Source organism: Aethalodelphis obliquidens, unplaced genomic scaffold, assembly GCF_003676395.1.
Source record: "Aethalodelphis obliquidens isolate GAN/ISIS:26980383/991018 unplaced genomic scaffold, ASM367639v1 scaffold2, whole genome shotgun sequence".
Lineage (NCBI taxonomy): Eukaryota > Metazoa > Chordata > Mammalia > Artiodactyla > Delphinidae > Aethalodelphis > Aethalodelphis obliquidens.
The window spans coordinates 37,240,538-37,255,978 of NW_020837946.1; the positions used below are offsets into that span (position 1 = coordinate 37,240,538).

The 15,441-nt window shown below is 42.3% G+C and overlaps 1 protein-coding gene across 1 annotated transcript in view; it reads right to left on the bottom strand.

Moving 5' to 3' along the window:
* Window positions 1–8,258, bottom strand: part of PLCL1 (phospholipase C like 1 (inactive)) — a 360,269-nt gene extending 352,011 nt beyond the window's left edge. The window contains exon 1 of the mRNA XM_027124986.1: window positions 7,524–8,258. Coding sequence (XP_026980787.1) covers window positions 7,524–7,847 — 324 coding nt within the window. The 5' untranslated portion in view covers window positions 7,848–8,258. The remainder of the gene's footprint in view (window positions 1–7,523) is intronic.
* Window positions 8,259–15,441: the final 7,183 nt, after the last annotated feature.

Consider the following 15,441-nt stretch of genomic DNA (forward strand, 5'->3'; position numbering starts at 1 on the left):
TTTGCTATAAGAAAATTTCTCAATAGGAAAATCTCTGCAAGATGTACTAGGTGTTTTATCTATTAGATTAAACATCAAAATAAAGCATTTAATTATTAATAACATATCTAAATATATAATAATTATAGCACGGAATCAATAATTCCAAAGTATTTCAAAAGGGGAGTTCACTAAATGCTGAAGATGTCTTTGCATCTTGCATGTCAGTCTCCAGGGGGAGCACAGACTCTGCCAACCTTCATCCCCCACTTCTGCTCCTACTACCGCCTCCAAAAATTAGTCATGATAAATGGTTACAAGACTGCAAGTTCAAGGACATTGATAGAATCTGTTCTGTGGAGGTGAAGTTTTCAAAGGAGATAAAGGTCAGAGTGCACATGGCGTGGTATCCTCTTTCTCCCCTCACCCAACAACGTGCTGACCTGAAGGGGAGCAGAGCAAGGCAGTTTACACTCACGCTTCCCACACAGTTGCCCTTTTCCTGAGCCAGACCCTAACCCAGCCTGAGCCAAGGGAGGTTTGGAGGGGAAACACATTCTCCTTCTGCTGACTCCTTATTCTCTAGCCCGATGGGGTGAGCTCCTGAGCAGCCCACCCTCATCATCAGCTGTCAGATCTGATATGAAAGATATGGGCTTTAAGAACACAGGCTACTTGGCCTGCTTTGGTTTGAAATCACTTGAGCCTCAGAGAAAAGTACCTACAACATGATCAGGTCCCGCTTTCTAGAGTTCTGCCTTGTAATCTTGGTCCCAGCTAACAGTAAAGGGGTTTTTTTGTTTGTTTGGCTTTTGTCTCTTTTTTACTTCCTTGTGCTTTTATCTTCCTCAACATCTCACAGGGAAGGTGTTCTGAATATAATCTATCATTTCTAACCATTACATAGTACTATACAATGATACAAGTGTGCCTACTTATACATACTGCCTGAGCTTAGTCTAGTATAGATTTAGCACCTGTTAACAGGCTTTTGAACAAGTCAGTGTGAAAGAGTTAAGAAAGCAGATATTAGGGAGGATGGGAGGGAGGGAGACGCAAGAGAGAAGAGATATGGGAACATAAGTATATGTGTAACTGATTCACTTTTTTATAAAGCAGAAACTAACACACCATTGTAAAGCAATTATACCCCAATAAAGATGTTAAAAAAAAAAAAGAAAGCAGATATTATCTTTCAAAGATTTTAAACTTTTGAATACAAATTTGTGTGGTTAAGGAAAAACACAATATCCTTGCCAGTAACAGGTATCATAAATTCACAAATACAAATTAAGAAATCTTTGGGAACTAAGCACACTTACTAAAATAGTTTAGTTGTTATGTTGTTTTGTTTTGGATGGATTATATTGTTTTCAAAATTAACTTGCCTTTCTTCTTCCTGGAGTGATAATGATAATATAAATATGATTCTTTTCTACTCACAATGTACAATCCTACTTATCTCAAAATAATGCTAGTTTAATTATTAGTGAGGTAAGTTAAAATGGTACTGTTGAAAATAAACTAGATTATATCTCTCTTCAACACATCCACATAAAATGTTACAAATTAAACTAGAAATCAAATCCAATTTTAAATCCAAAGGACTATTCCAATACTTTGTCACACTATAATTTTGTTGCCATCTAATGTTAGCTGAAATACACAACACGTTGGCCAAGAATTAAAACAAAACAGAATGTTGTCATTATAGAACTTGACCATTCAGTTCTAATTGTTTTTATCAATTTAGTATACTCATTAATTATAATAAATTCTGTCTATCATAACCTTTATAGGAACTGGGATACAGAGATGAACTGGGGATGCGAAGATAAATAAGATTTGATAATACTACAAATAAACCTTTTTTACATTATTAGAAAACATCAAAATATGAGATTTTGTAGAACTCACAGGTTCCACTGTAATAGGTTTACTGATTTATTACCTTAGATTTAGATTGGAAGTGTAATCAAATTATTCTCTCTCCCCATCTAATAAACAGTGGTTCATTTACTAGTGTTGAGACCCCAGTGGAAACTCAAAAAGGAACTTTACTCCTGCCTCTTACTTCTGTTTAGTCATCTTCAGCTGGATAATTTTTTTAATGTACAATCTTATACAGGTCTCAGTTTAGACATTGCTACTGAAAATGGAATTATGTTTAATGCTCACAGTTATTAAAGCTGAGCAGTCACTGGGGGAGCAGGGAAACCTGCTGTAATTCTTTCTTTGAATTACTCCCCAGCATGCTGCCTGACCAGTTGCTCCGGCATTACCTAGAAGCATTAATGGATTGTTTGTTCAGTAGCACCAAAGGTAAAGTCGGCTGTCCCTGATGTCTTCTCATAATACCCTGTGGTGCCTGAGGTGTTATTTGGTAATAAATGTTCAATTGACATTTTACTGTACAAAATTTAATTACCTTTTTTCTCTACTGTAAAAGGGGAAAGGCTGGGAAAACAACTCTTCAGTCTTAACTGCAATGTATGTTTGACCTCTCAGTGGCTATGCAATTAATGTCTACCTTTTAAACCTTAATATATTTTCCAAGAAGGAAAAAAATTCTTGTAAATTCTGATAGTAGTAGCAAGCACTAATCAACAGGTACTTCTAAAATCTCTCATCAAAACATGACAAGGCTCTCTATCAAAATTTTATTCTGAATTCTCTTGAGAGATGCTATAAGAAATCACATCAGAAAAACACCACAATGAGAAGCAACCACTTCTAAGGTGAAATGTGACCATGTTTCTATGGCAATTTCAGGAAAAGTAAACACTCTGACTGAAGTTACTAGGATAATAAAACAAATCCACGCAAGAAATTCAACGCTATTTATGAATCATTCCTCAGGAGGAGCACCCACGACTGAAACAACCAAGGCACACTAACTGCACGCAGTAAGGCTGGCCAGCCCCGCTGTACAATCAGATTGTTTATCCAAAGTTCACCCATAAGTCGATTATTTGGAATTTTTAACACATATTTCTACAGGAAAAAGGGTCTATAAATTCTGATTAATTCCCACGCCAATCTACAGAAGCCTATTTAACTTATAATGTGTCTAAAATTTTTGAGTTATTTTTCAATCACACTTAATTCCCTTCATAACTGTCTCTATAAAAAATGTTTTCAGAATGTTTTCAGAGCTCCCACACAATACCCCCTATTGCATCACTCCTCGAGAATAATACATATTCCTATGCCCCATATATCAGTCTAAAAGAGAATACAATCCTTCACAAACTCAATTGTGTGCATGGGCAGGGGAGAAGTGGGCTGGGCGTAAAAGAACAGGTGTACCTTTCATATACTGACAGCAAGTAGAACATCTGCCAAGCTGCTCTACCTTTTAAAATACAGTACAGGCCTAACAAAATGACCAAAGACAAAAGCAACAGCAATCCCCTTCTAGAGTCATCCATTTCCAGGTGTTCTGAATTGGAGAGGTGGAGCTGAGACAAGATAGTTTACCCACAAGCCTGGGAGCCGAAGAATATGCCACGTTCTTAGATGTTCATGTTGTTTCTAACCTAAAAAAGTATTCATGGATTATGGGCTTTCTGCATCTGAGAATCAGCATGTTAAGCAGACATGGGTATGAATCCTGACTCCACATTGTATCAGTAGCTGTCCATGCCTCCCTTCTCTACTTTGAGAGTTTGCTATGAGGATTGATTATAATGTATGAAAGCTCCTAGTTTAGTACTTGACTCATAGTAGGTAGCATTTCATAAAAGTGAATAAAATTTCCCTTGCCCGTTTGAGGAGAGCCATAATTTTTACATGGGTCAACAGGTACCCAAGGTACATTTTTGAGGCTGCAGCTCAGAAACTCACTACACCAGCCCCACAATGAACATGACAGAATGAGACTGGCCATAATATAAAATAAGAGACATGAACAACATGGAAGTCACTACTCTGGCTGCTTCAGTGCACGTCTCAGCACCTCATTTCCAGCTCCTATCTTCATCCCACACACCTATGTCCATGGGATCCAAGTGATAATTTCTTCTCAAGAATTCATACTGAAGTAGAATCAAAAGGAAAAAAGTAGAACTCTTCAATACATTACATATAGTGGGAGACAAATCAACTGCTTTTTTTCTTTCTTTGGTCGCGCAGTATGCGGGATCTCAGTTCCCCAGCCAGGGATCATACCCGTGCCCCCTGCATTGGAAGTGCAGCGTCTTAACCACTGGACGGCCAGGGGAGTCCCACAACTGCTCTTTTATATCTCAATTCCTGCCATCTGGCATAAGGAATAAGCTACACTGCTTTCTGTTTCCAAAAATTTCTATTATAGAGTTATAGAGCTGTAAACTATAATCTAAAATGTTAAATATTTTAAATGTATAAATTTGATATCAAGTACCAGATAGTTAAATGGTCTAATTCCTTAAGTAGAAATATATTTGAACCTACAACAGTACATGATTTTTAGATATTATCAACCTTGCATGTAACTAACTTGTCATGAAGAAGCAATTTTAAACCACAAGTCATGAAGAAGCAATTAAGATGGAGTCTATTGCAATATTGTGGTGTATAACAATGCACTTACCAAAAAACATGCAACATTTATCAATGTCAATGCTGTCCAAAAGCTCACACAGAAAAACACAGGGAAAAAATGGACAGGTTAAAGAGAACCTAGTTTAACTCTCACATTAAATTTTTTAAAACTTAGGACTGGGCATATAAGGGAAGAAACATAATTATAGTAGAAAGAAGACTTTCCAAAGATGTGTAAAGATAAATGCTATTGTTTTCATCAGCTCAGAATGAAATTGTTTTCTCAACTAAACACATATTTTCACAAATTAGGGAGGGCAAATTTACTGAATACATTCCTTTTATTAATATACAAGACAGTCTGTTTTCTGGCGTGATAGAAGAATGCACTATTCTGATTTATCTAATATCCATGTTTATAGAGAATTAGCAGTCAAACAATTAGACTAGAAACAATACCTAAATTGAGCTGAAAATAATTTGATATTTGATGATTCACAATCTTTCAGTGGCTCAGAGTTATGATCATGAATATCAATTATCCCTGTACTAAGGCTGTTCGGAACAGCATTTAATAGTTTGATTAATATAAAATGTACTAGAGCCTTTCTTTTTTGTGTATGTTTCAGTGCCAAATAAAAAGAACTCTTGGCAAAACTATGAAGAATGCAATCTTTTCTCAATACAGAACATGTGCTACTTATTTCTTATATGATCTAGACCTTTTTTAGAAATTCTCATTTTTACTATGCTAAAGTGAACAAACCATGGGGCAGCAGATTTAAGATGTCAACAGAAAGGTCCTTGATCTCAGAGCGGGAGTGGCACAGAGTCCACCAACTGCCTCTTTCCCCACTGTAAGATAATGAAGGGCTCTGGGAATAGACCCCAAGGACCGCTACCCACCAATGACCTACCAGGTTATCCTTGAAGATTAACAGACCCACCACAATGACCTTAGACAACCCTCTAGACATCAAAATGTTTGGAGCAAATCTGAAGATATGAGGCCTGTAAACTCTAGCGAAACTTTATTACATAAGTCAGCAGCATCAGTAGTTCACCACAGATAAGTACAGATACATATGCTTATATATACATGGAATATTACTGGAAGGATACACAAGAAAGTGTTAACAGCTATGGGGGTGGACCATGTAAGTGGGAATGTGGAGTGGCTGGGAGTTTTCCCTTCAAACTCCTTTGCAACATTTGTTTCTATCATATGCATATATTACTTTTTCAATAAGAGTTAGCTTAAGATAATAATAATAATTACTTCATTTTCTGGTATCTTTAATTTTAAAGGTCATTTATTAAATATTTATTTTACTATTAAATAGGGAGAGAATCAAGCTGCTACTCTGTTGTCTCCCTCCTTTTTTGTCACAAAAAGAAACTTCAAAACAACAGAGGCATCATTACTCAGCAAGGACTCTTCTGAGAATATCAACCAGCACATAACTAAAATTTAAAAACTGCAAACTTAGCTGCAAGAATTTGTATATTCCTTTACGCTCTGTTACTTTCATTTTTTACAACACAACAAAAAAGCCCAGTGCTTTTTATGATGGTATATTTTAAACTACCTTGAGGCTCTTGTTTTCACACAACACGTGTAGTGTCTATACCTTAGATTCCAAAATGTGTGCTATCTAATTGTGATGTTTTTTTTAAGATTCAAAACAATATGCTTTCTGACCTGTGGGTTAAAAGGAAAAAAAGTGATCATTTCCTTTTTATCCAAATTCACACCCAGAATAGAACACTTCTTTTCACATAATCTAAAAGTCACAAAATAACAGAAACTACTACAAGTCATTTGTAACTACCACCCACTCTTCTTTTAATATAGAAATCTCCCTGTGTGGCTTTAAACTTCCATGTGTCAGTACTGGGGAAAAGCCTAGACTATACTTGGAGCTGGCTGGCTGGACTAGGGGAGCAGTCTACCCACACCGGCACTAGGAGCTCCAGTTTAGAGCTTGAGAAAGAGACACGTATTATGTGGTGTATACACAGCTTAAACCTGAGCAAGGGTTTTTAATGTATTAACACAAGTACATTGAATAGTAAGTAGTTCCAAGTCCATCCTTCATTATCATCTTTGGCTTACTTTTACATGGAAGTAGTTTCATACTGACTGTTCTACCAAGATCGGTTTTAACATCGCGTACCAAAGATTACCCACGTGCATTTACGCTAAAAGGCCCTTTTCCAAAGCCTGTGGAAGGGTTCTGACTTCCAGGGGACCTTAACCCGATGTCATGCAACCAAGATGAAATCTCAAACAGGAAACAGGCCCCAAGTGGAAGGAAGATGGATGGAGAGAAACCCTGACTGGTAGTTGAGGGGTCGAGAAGCGTTTTCCCTGCATGTGGTGGTAACCACAAGGCCCCGGGGTGCTGCTTGGTGGATTGGCTGCTTTTCGGTTGCGCTCTCTGCAGCGCGGAAACTCTGGGCTCCAACATCGCTCTTTACTTTGCTGCAGGGGCAACTGAAAACTCTGCCTGCCTACGGGGAAAGCTCACGCTTCGTGAGATCTCAGGACAGTTTGAGTCTCGAGGGTTTGGGGTTTTTTGTTTTGTTTTGTTTTGCTTCACTTGAGGGTAAACTGTGCATTTCCTTTACTGTGCGGCAAAAGCTAACTTCTCGTTGGAGAGCAGTGCACAACCATCCCGCGGGTCTGCATTTATATTGAGTCCTCCCTTCCTCCGCATATCAACGGCTTAGCGAAACTTTCAGAGAAGATGAGGAAAAGCATCCATGAAAACGCAAAGACGCAGAGCGGAACTTTTCCTCCTCTGTCAAGAAAAAAAAGGTCACTTCTGCTTCTCACAGCCAAGAACTGAGTCTGGGAACCTCCGGACAAGGAAGGAAGGTTCGGTAATGAAGGGGATGGGAGAAAACAATGCTAAGCCTGCGTGGCCTCCGGACACCATACATCCTGCCCCGGCCCGTGACCCATCCACGGTCCACCATCCACACCCACGCTCCCGGGGTCGCGCGGCCTCGCTTACCTTGATGATGCTGCTGCGCCGGGGGGTCGCCCGCGCAGCCTCCAGGAGGCCGGCCTCGCTGTCCGCCGGGGCCCCGGCAGCGCTGGGCAGCGCGACCCCGCTGCGACGGTCCCTCCACTGGCCCCCAGGGGCCGCCGCCACGCCATCCCCGGAGGCGGCGTCCGGGCCCACTCGGGGTTCGTCTTCGCTCCCGGCCGCGTCTGTCGGCGCTGGACCCTCCCTGCTGGCTGCGCCCTCGGCCATAGCCGAGCGCGTTTCGGGCTCCCCGGGGGAAGGCGGCACGCCCGGCAGCGGAGTCCAGCCGCTGGGCACGGGTGCGCTCATGCACCGGGAGGCGACCGCGCCAGACTTTGTTTCACCGCCCGGTGGCTGCGGCGGTGGCGGCAACTTTCTGGAGAGGAGACATCGCTCGAGTAGAGACGTCCGCGGGCTTTGATCCAGGAGGCCGGCAGTCCTTGGGGGGACCGCGGCGGGAGTGAGATGTGAGCGGCAGGGAGAAGGAGAGGCGAAAAGGAGAGGGAGGTGTCCGAAACGTGATGCAAACGCCCGCTCTGCGCCAGACAAAAGGCATCGGGCGCCTGGCCGGGCTGCCTCTGAGGCCGGGACGCGCGCGGCCTGAAAGGGGCTGGAGCCCGGCGACCGCTGCCCGGCGCACCAACCACCTGCCCGCGGACGGCGGCGCAGTGGCCCCAGGAAGTGCGGCGGCTGCGGCAGCGGCGGCGGCGGCGGCGACGACCTCCACTCCGCTCTGTTGTGACAGGGAGGGAAGGACTTGTTTTGACAGCCCGTGGGGATTGGCAGGCGTCTGGGCCTCTTAGGAGTCTCGCCTCGCCGAGGGGGGGGGGGGGGTCGGCCCGACCAATCCCCACTAGGGAGGGGTGTGCCCAAGTGCGAAGAATGGAATGTGTTCTCTAACCGGGAGCCGACCCAGACGGGCTTGTGTACTCGAGTGGGGTGGGAGAGCGCGCGTGTGCGCACCCGGAGGCGCTCCGTGTGTATTTTGGGAAGTTTAGATGTCCGAAACGAACCTGAAGTTGCAACAAAATCCGGGGATGGGACAGAGGCGGGGGAAAGGAAACCTTCGTTTGCAAAGCAAAGCAATTTGGAGGAAATGGGGTGTTGAGTATTAAGGTCAAAGCCTTTGGCGTGACGCGGAGTGCAGCTTCGCACCATCAGGGGTTAATTGCAGGCTCTCACCTTTAGAAGTTAAGTCCATGCAGAGATAAATTAGGGTTTACTGGGACCCTGTTGTTGGATAATTTGCTTCAGTTTCCGTGTAAACATCTTCAGTTCACTCTGCAATGTGAATAAATATGACAAGGAAATGGAATCAGATAAAAAGAGGTGAGAGTAATAGGAAGCCAAACCAACTAAATCCTCTGGAGAGTGGCTCCTCACAAAGCGTAGATATGATGCATGTTGGCTAAGCACAAGGTGAGGTAGGGGATTTAATCTCTATCCTAAAACATCCCTATTTGATAATGAATGGTTCAACCTCCTTTCTCTAGATAATCCTGTATAAACATATTTTGCTCATTTCCAGCAAGTTAGCAAGAGGAGCGATATCCTTGAATGATGCATTAAGGCAGTGAAATTAACCACAGAATGTTCAGATAGGTGAAAAAAGGATGGCTCTGAGGTTTCCTAGTAGGACAGAAGATTTGACATTTTAATTTAAAGGCTTTTTAATATTAGAATCTCTGTTAAACCTTATTTATAACATTAAATTATATTTTAATTATTAATAATTTTATAATTTGAGATGTTACTTGTTCCTTTGACTAAGAACATGAGAAATTCTTCAGCCTTTTAGACCCAGAATTTGTTAGAATGTCAGAATTTTAGAGATGCAAGGGGATTTAGGGATCATCTAGCGCAACCCTTTTATTTTACAGATGAGATGAAGGCCCACAGAGCTTTAGTTTCTTGTCTACTAGTTAGTGCAAGAGGTGAAATTAGAATCTGCCACTTAACTCCTCCGGTAATCTCTTCACTACTTTATCTGGCTCCTCTGGGGCTGCAAGCAGCCAGAACTGGATGAGGCCCTTGGGAGTTTTCAGACTTGACATTTACCAACTTTTAGGGAAGACTGAGAAGGCTTGATTTTACCTTTTCTTTAAATATAAATGCAGCCTGGTAATGAATGTACCAGATTAGCAATCTCTGGTTTTAGAACCAACACCACCCTCTAGTGAGATTCTGAGAACTGCATCCATAATAGCAAATGCTTTTTTCTTTCTTTCTCGTATGTAAAAGACAGGAGAGGAAACTCAGTTTCCTTTCAACTGATCTGCCCTTATAACCCACAGACAAGAGGAAGTAGAAGGTCACCCAGACTTAAAACAGCCATACACGTCCTTCATCTTCAGAAATATTTTTACTTGCTATACTCACAAATATAACCTATTTTAACCTACCACTTTTTTCTTTGGTATTCAGGTATTACTATGTTTTATTTCTGTCTTCTACAGTTGCTTTCAGAGCTTTATTTTTCTGTGTTACCCTCATAAAAATTCCATTCTTGGGTTGTCCTCTGAGAAATGTAAAACTGTGGTTATCTTACTCATCATCTTGTTCTATGATATTAATGTCATTTACAGGGATTTCCCATGTAAATGGTTTGTGTATACCATCCTGATATTATTTTTTGATATTAAAATTAGTGTCACCAGGGGCTTCCCTGGTAGCACAGTGGTTGAGAGTCCGCCTGCCAATGCAGGGAACACGGGTTCGTGCCCCGGTCCGGGAAGATCCCACATGCCGCGGAGCGGCTAGGCCTGTGAGCCATGGCCACTGAGCCTGCGTGTCCAGAGCCTGTGCTCCGCAACGGGAGAGGCCACAACAGTGAGAGGCCCGCGTACCGCAAAAAAAAAAAAGAAAAATTAGTGTCACCTTACTAACATTTACAGTCAGTGGTCTTCAAAAAAAATAAACCAGAAAGTATAGCATGCAGTGTATAAAATTTTTTGTGTGTTTCAACTAGATGATGGCCAATTGAAATCTTCTCTTATCTCTTTTCTCCCTTAGCAGCCTTCTCTCTCGCCCTCATGTGAAGGCAAACACACACACACACACACACACAAACACACACACACACGCATCTTTGCTCTGAGCATCTGTTCAGACTGTTGTCTAATTCATTCTGCCTTGAGAATATAGTTGGACCCTCATCTATCAAGTCTTTCATACTGTTGTCCTCTAGCATAAGCTCAGAAGGCTTCTCTTGATATTCATGTTTCCAGTTTAAAAATAAAGAACCCTCCATTGAACCTGCTCCTACCCATACACAGATTCTACTCTGTGGCCCCACTCCCAAGACTGAGAGCAAGGTGTAGCCAGACTCGGTCAGATCAGCAGCCATATAAACACTCCTACCCTCCATTTAAAAAAAAACCCTTTCCAAGTTACTATGACCCACAACTCCTGTCTCCCAATCATTCACCAAGTAATGTGACAACCACTTCATGGGCAAATTGGAAGTTGGGGGAATGGGAGGGAGAGGGAAAAGGGATGTGAGTAAGAATCATAAATTGTCAATTCAAATGTCACCACCTCAGAGAGGTCTCCTCTGACCACAAGTCCCAAGTTGCCCCTTCAACCTCACACACATACCATGTCACTCATATTATTCTGTTTTGTTTTCTCATAGGATTTTTTCACTGTAAATAAACTGTCCTATCCATGGAATTGTTTACTTATATAGTCTTTCACGCTGACCTCCTGTCTCTGCCCCACTGAAATGGAGAATGTAATCTCCATGTGCGTAAAAAACTTGTCTATTTTGTTCAGTGCTGTACCTCCAGCTCCCAAAACCATGCCTGGCAGAGTAGGTGCTCAATAAATATTTGTGGACAGAATCTTTACCTTTGCAGTCCTCTAGCTGAATAAAACAACCACTTCTGATAAAGAAAAAGGGCTCTGTCACTGAGGACTTCTTATCGTCAAGGATCCTGGAATTCCATCCTAGGGCAAAACTCAGAGCAGACCCAAAGCAAGCAGTTGCAAAATTAGAAGGATGCTTATAAATTGGAGTAACATGAAATCTAGAATTGGACTGAAAAACAACTGATGGGAACCTAGCCAGCTGCAGCAAACCTGAAAATACCTAGCCCAGAACTGAAGGCTTGGTATGTCAATGTAGTCCTTCCAGCTCAGGTTAGTCACTTCAGAACCCTGGGCCTAAGAAAAATCCAGTGAGAAGAGTAAGACTTTCCATACATTACCAGGAAATCACAGTTGGGAAGAGAACTTATCACTGCTTTCTATGTACCAGATAATCCTCTATGAAGAATTCTTTACAGATAAGGAAACATAGGATCAAAAGGGTCAATTCACTTGCTCAAGTGACAAAACCAGGATTTGAGTCCCAGATGATGACTTTGAAGCTTGTGGCTCTTTGTACTACACAAGGCTCTCATAGGGTACAAGTCCCGGGATGGTCCTGGAGACTTCAGTTATTCTGAAGAACCACTCCTTCAAATCTGGGACCACTCACATTAGGCACAACTACCTCTTCTCTTAACACCAGCATTACCTCTGTTTCATCATGACGGAGTATAAGGCTGATTGATTTATCAGTGTGTGAAGAAACACATTTATCCTGTGATCCACATATACGTAAGAAAGAATATTTTGATATTAAGAGCCAGTTCAAAGATGCATTTAATATGAGTACAGTATTTTCAAATGAGCCCCATATATCTTTATATTCAGTCACCGAGCTCCCCAATACACATTGTAGTCATTTTGATTTGCTAGTTCAAGAAAAAGCAATTTGCAGGGTAATTTATAGTATAAGTATTATAGTAGAGCAAATATATGCTAAGTCAATGAAAGATAAGCAAAACTTAATACAACCTCTTAAAATTCAAGATTACCTTTTCTCAACAGGTATTCCTTCATCCCTTCTATTTCAGTAACTAAAACATAAAAATCAACTACTTCCATTTCTAAGCAGGACACTCCACTTCTTGATAACAGTCCTACAAAAATGAGAAGTTACAGGGAATTCCCTGGTGGCTTACTGTTTAGGATTCCGGGCTTTCACTGCTGTGGCCCAGATTCAATCCCTGGTTAGGGAACTGAGATCCCACAAGCCACGCAGCACAGCCAAAAAAAAAAAAAAAAATGAGAAGCTACTAATTGTTTAGGATAGATCTAGGTTCATCAGTTTAATAAATCTTCCAAGTACTGAAAGACAATAAATATTTAAGAAATCTCTAATTACAGACAATGTTCTTCAATGTCTGATGGCTGCTGCAAACCTGTACTACCTGCATGAGAACAGAATGCCAGGTGTTTGTCCATTACCACTGCCCCTCAGGAATCACCCCACATAGACCCTGAGGCTAAAATATGCTATCAGGAGCCCCAGGCCAGTCGTCTGGGAACAGTCTGTATGTTCAGGGCAAAGGTCTTTTAAAAATAGAGTCAGTGTTGAATTATTTTCTATGTGTTAATTTACTTTGACACAGATCCTGGAGTTGGAGCTCAGGTCGTGGTTATGTTCCCTACAGATGCAGAAGCCACAAAGGCATTTATGAAAAGTACCACTAGAATGGCACTAATGATACCCCTATGAAAACTTGCTTCTCTTCTTTATTTGTTTTATTTAACAACTTGAGCTGTTTCCAGGTATGGTTTTATAATATAAACCTCTTCAAATCAAACATACACCCAATGCCTGACACTTGTGATACAGGAGTGAATATGGGGCAGGTTCCTCCTCCTCCTCTTCCCCCACCCCAGGTACAAACCCCAAATCTAATTCATCCGCATGTGATGGGGATTCTTCCTCCAATTTTGCCAAGACATGAAGTTCATTAATGCTTGTCAGTATCACAGGACCCACTAGAAGAAAATATAGTCATATTTCTTTCTCTAATGCACTCCTTTCCTTTCATCATGATGTATTACTTTTTTTAAATTTATTTATTTTTTTAACTTCTGGCTGTGTTGGGTCTTTGTTGCTGTGTGCGGGGTTTCTCTAGTTGTGGCGAGCAGGGCTACTCTTTGTTGCGGTGCGCATGCTTCTCATTGCAGTGGCTTCTCTTATTGAGGAGCACGGGTTCTAGGCTCACAGGCTTCAGTAGTTGCGGCGCGTGGGCTCAGGAGTTGTGGCGCATGGGCTTAGTTGCTCCGCAGCATGTAGGATCTTCCCGGACCAGAGCTCGAACCCATGTCCCCTGCATTGGCAGGCGGATTTATTTATTTATTTATTTATTTAATTTTATTTTCGGCTGCATTGGGTCTTCGTTGCTGCTCGCGGGCTTTTCTCTGGTTGTGGCGAGGGGGTTACTCTTCGTTGTGGTACACAGGCTTCTCATCGCAGTGGCTCCTCTTGTTGCAGAGCACAGGCTCTAGGCGCACGGGCTTCAGCAGTTGCGCACGCGGGCTCAGTAGTTGTGGCTCGCAGGCTCTAGAACGCAGGCTCAGTAGTCGTGGCACATGGGCTTAGTTGCTCCGCAGCATGTGGGATCTTCCCGGACCAGGGCTCGAACCCGTGTCCCCTACATTGGCAGGCAAATTCTTTTTTTTATTTATTTTATTTACTTTATTTTTGGCTGCATTGGGTCTTCGTTGCTGCGCAGGGGCTTTTCTCTGGTTGCGGCGAGCAGGGGCTACTCTTCGTTGCGGTGTGGAGACTTCTCATTGCGGTGGCTTCTCTTGTTGCAGAGCACGGGCTCTAGGTGAGTGGGCTTCAGTAGTTGTGGCTCATGGGCTAAGTAGTTGTGGCTCATGGGCTCTAGAGTGCAGGCTCAGTAGTTGTGGCGCACTGGCTTAGTTGCTCCGCGGCATGTGGGATCGTCCCGGACCAGGGCTCGAACCCATGTCCCCTGCATTGGCAGGTGGATTCTTAACCACTGCTGGCAGGCAGATTCTTAACCACTGCACAACCAGGGAAGTCCTGATCATGATGCATTACTCTTATACCTATTTTGTTAGCCTTATTATGCCTTTGCTGTAGCCTACCTCAAATCTTTTGGAAGAAGCAGAGTGAGATATTTAAATAAGCACAAAATCATAATGCATGTTCTAAATTAAAATGTAAGACAAGAGTAAAGTATGGTCTCTTTCATAAGCACTTCTTGGCTCCAAATAAGTTTTCAGGTGTATAACTCTGGTTTAGTACAAGTTTATCTGCTTTATTAAAATGAGGAAATTAGAGAGTGGATCCTTTCTTTAAAAACATAAATTTCCCTTAAGAAGCCAAATGTCTAGTGAAAACTGGATTGCTAGCATTTGCTCTGTCATTAACCTCTGTGAGAATCTCACAGTTCCCACCCTCACTGACTCAAATAGGTCACCATGGACACAGTGCCTCTACCCTTAACCCACAGTGGAGGAGCAACAGCTATTGAACTGCACTTGGGAATTTTGCCATTCTCTGCTCTTTATAAAATGTCCTACTGAAACTGTTCACATAATGTCACAATTGTTTTCAAAGGTTAGGGGAGGGACTTCCCTGGTGGTGCAGTGGTTAAGAATCTGCCTGCCAATGCAGGGGACACGGGTTCGAGCCCTGGTCCGGGAAGATCCCACATGCTGCAGAGCAACTAAGCCCGTGCGCCACGACTACTGAGCCTGCACTCTAGAGCCCAGGAGCCACAACTACTGAGCCTGCGTGCCACAACTGCTGAAGCCCGCGCACCTACAGCCCATGCTCTGCAACAAGAGGAGCCACTGCAATGAGAAGCCCGCGCACCACAACAAAGAGTAGACGCTACTCACCGCAACTAAAGGAAGCCCGCGCACAGCAACGAAGACCCAACACAGCCAAACAAAATAAAGATTAGGGGAAAAAACATCTTGCAAGAATCATCTGAAATATTGAGCAAAAGCACAGGACTAAAATTTAATTGAAACTGTGAAGTGAGATAACAAACAACAAACATAGTACAATACTATAATTAGTTTA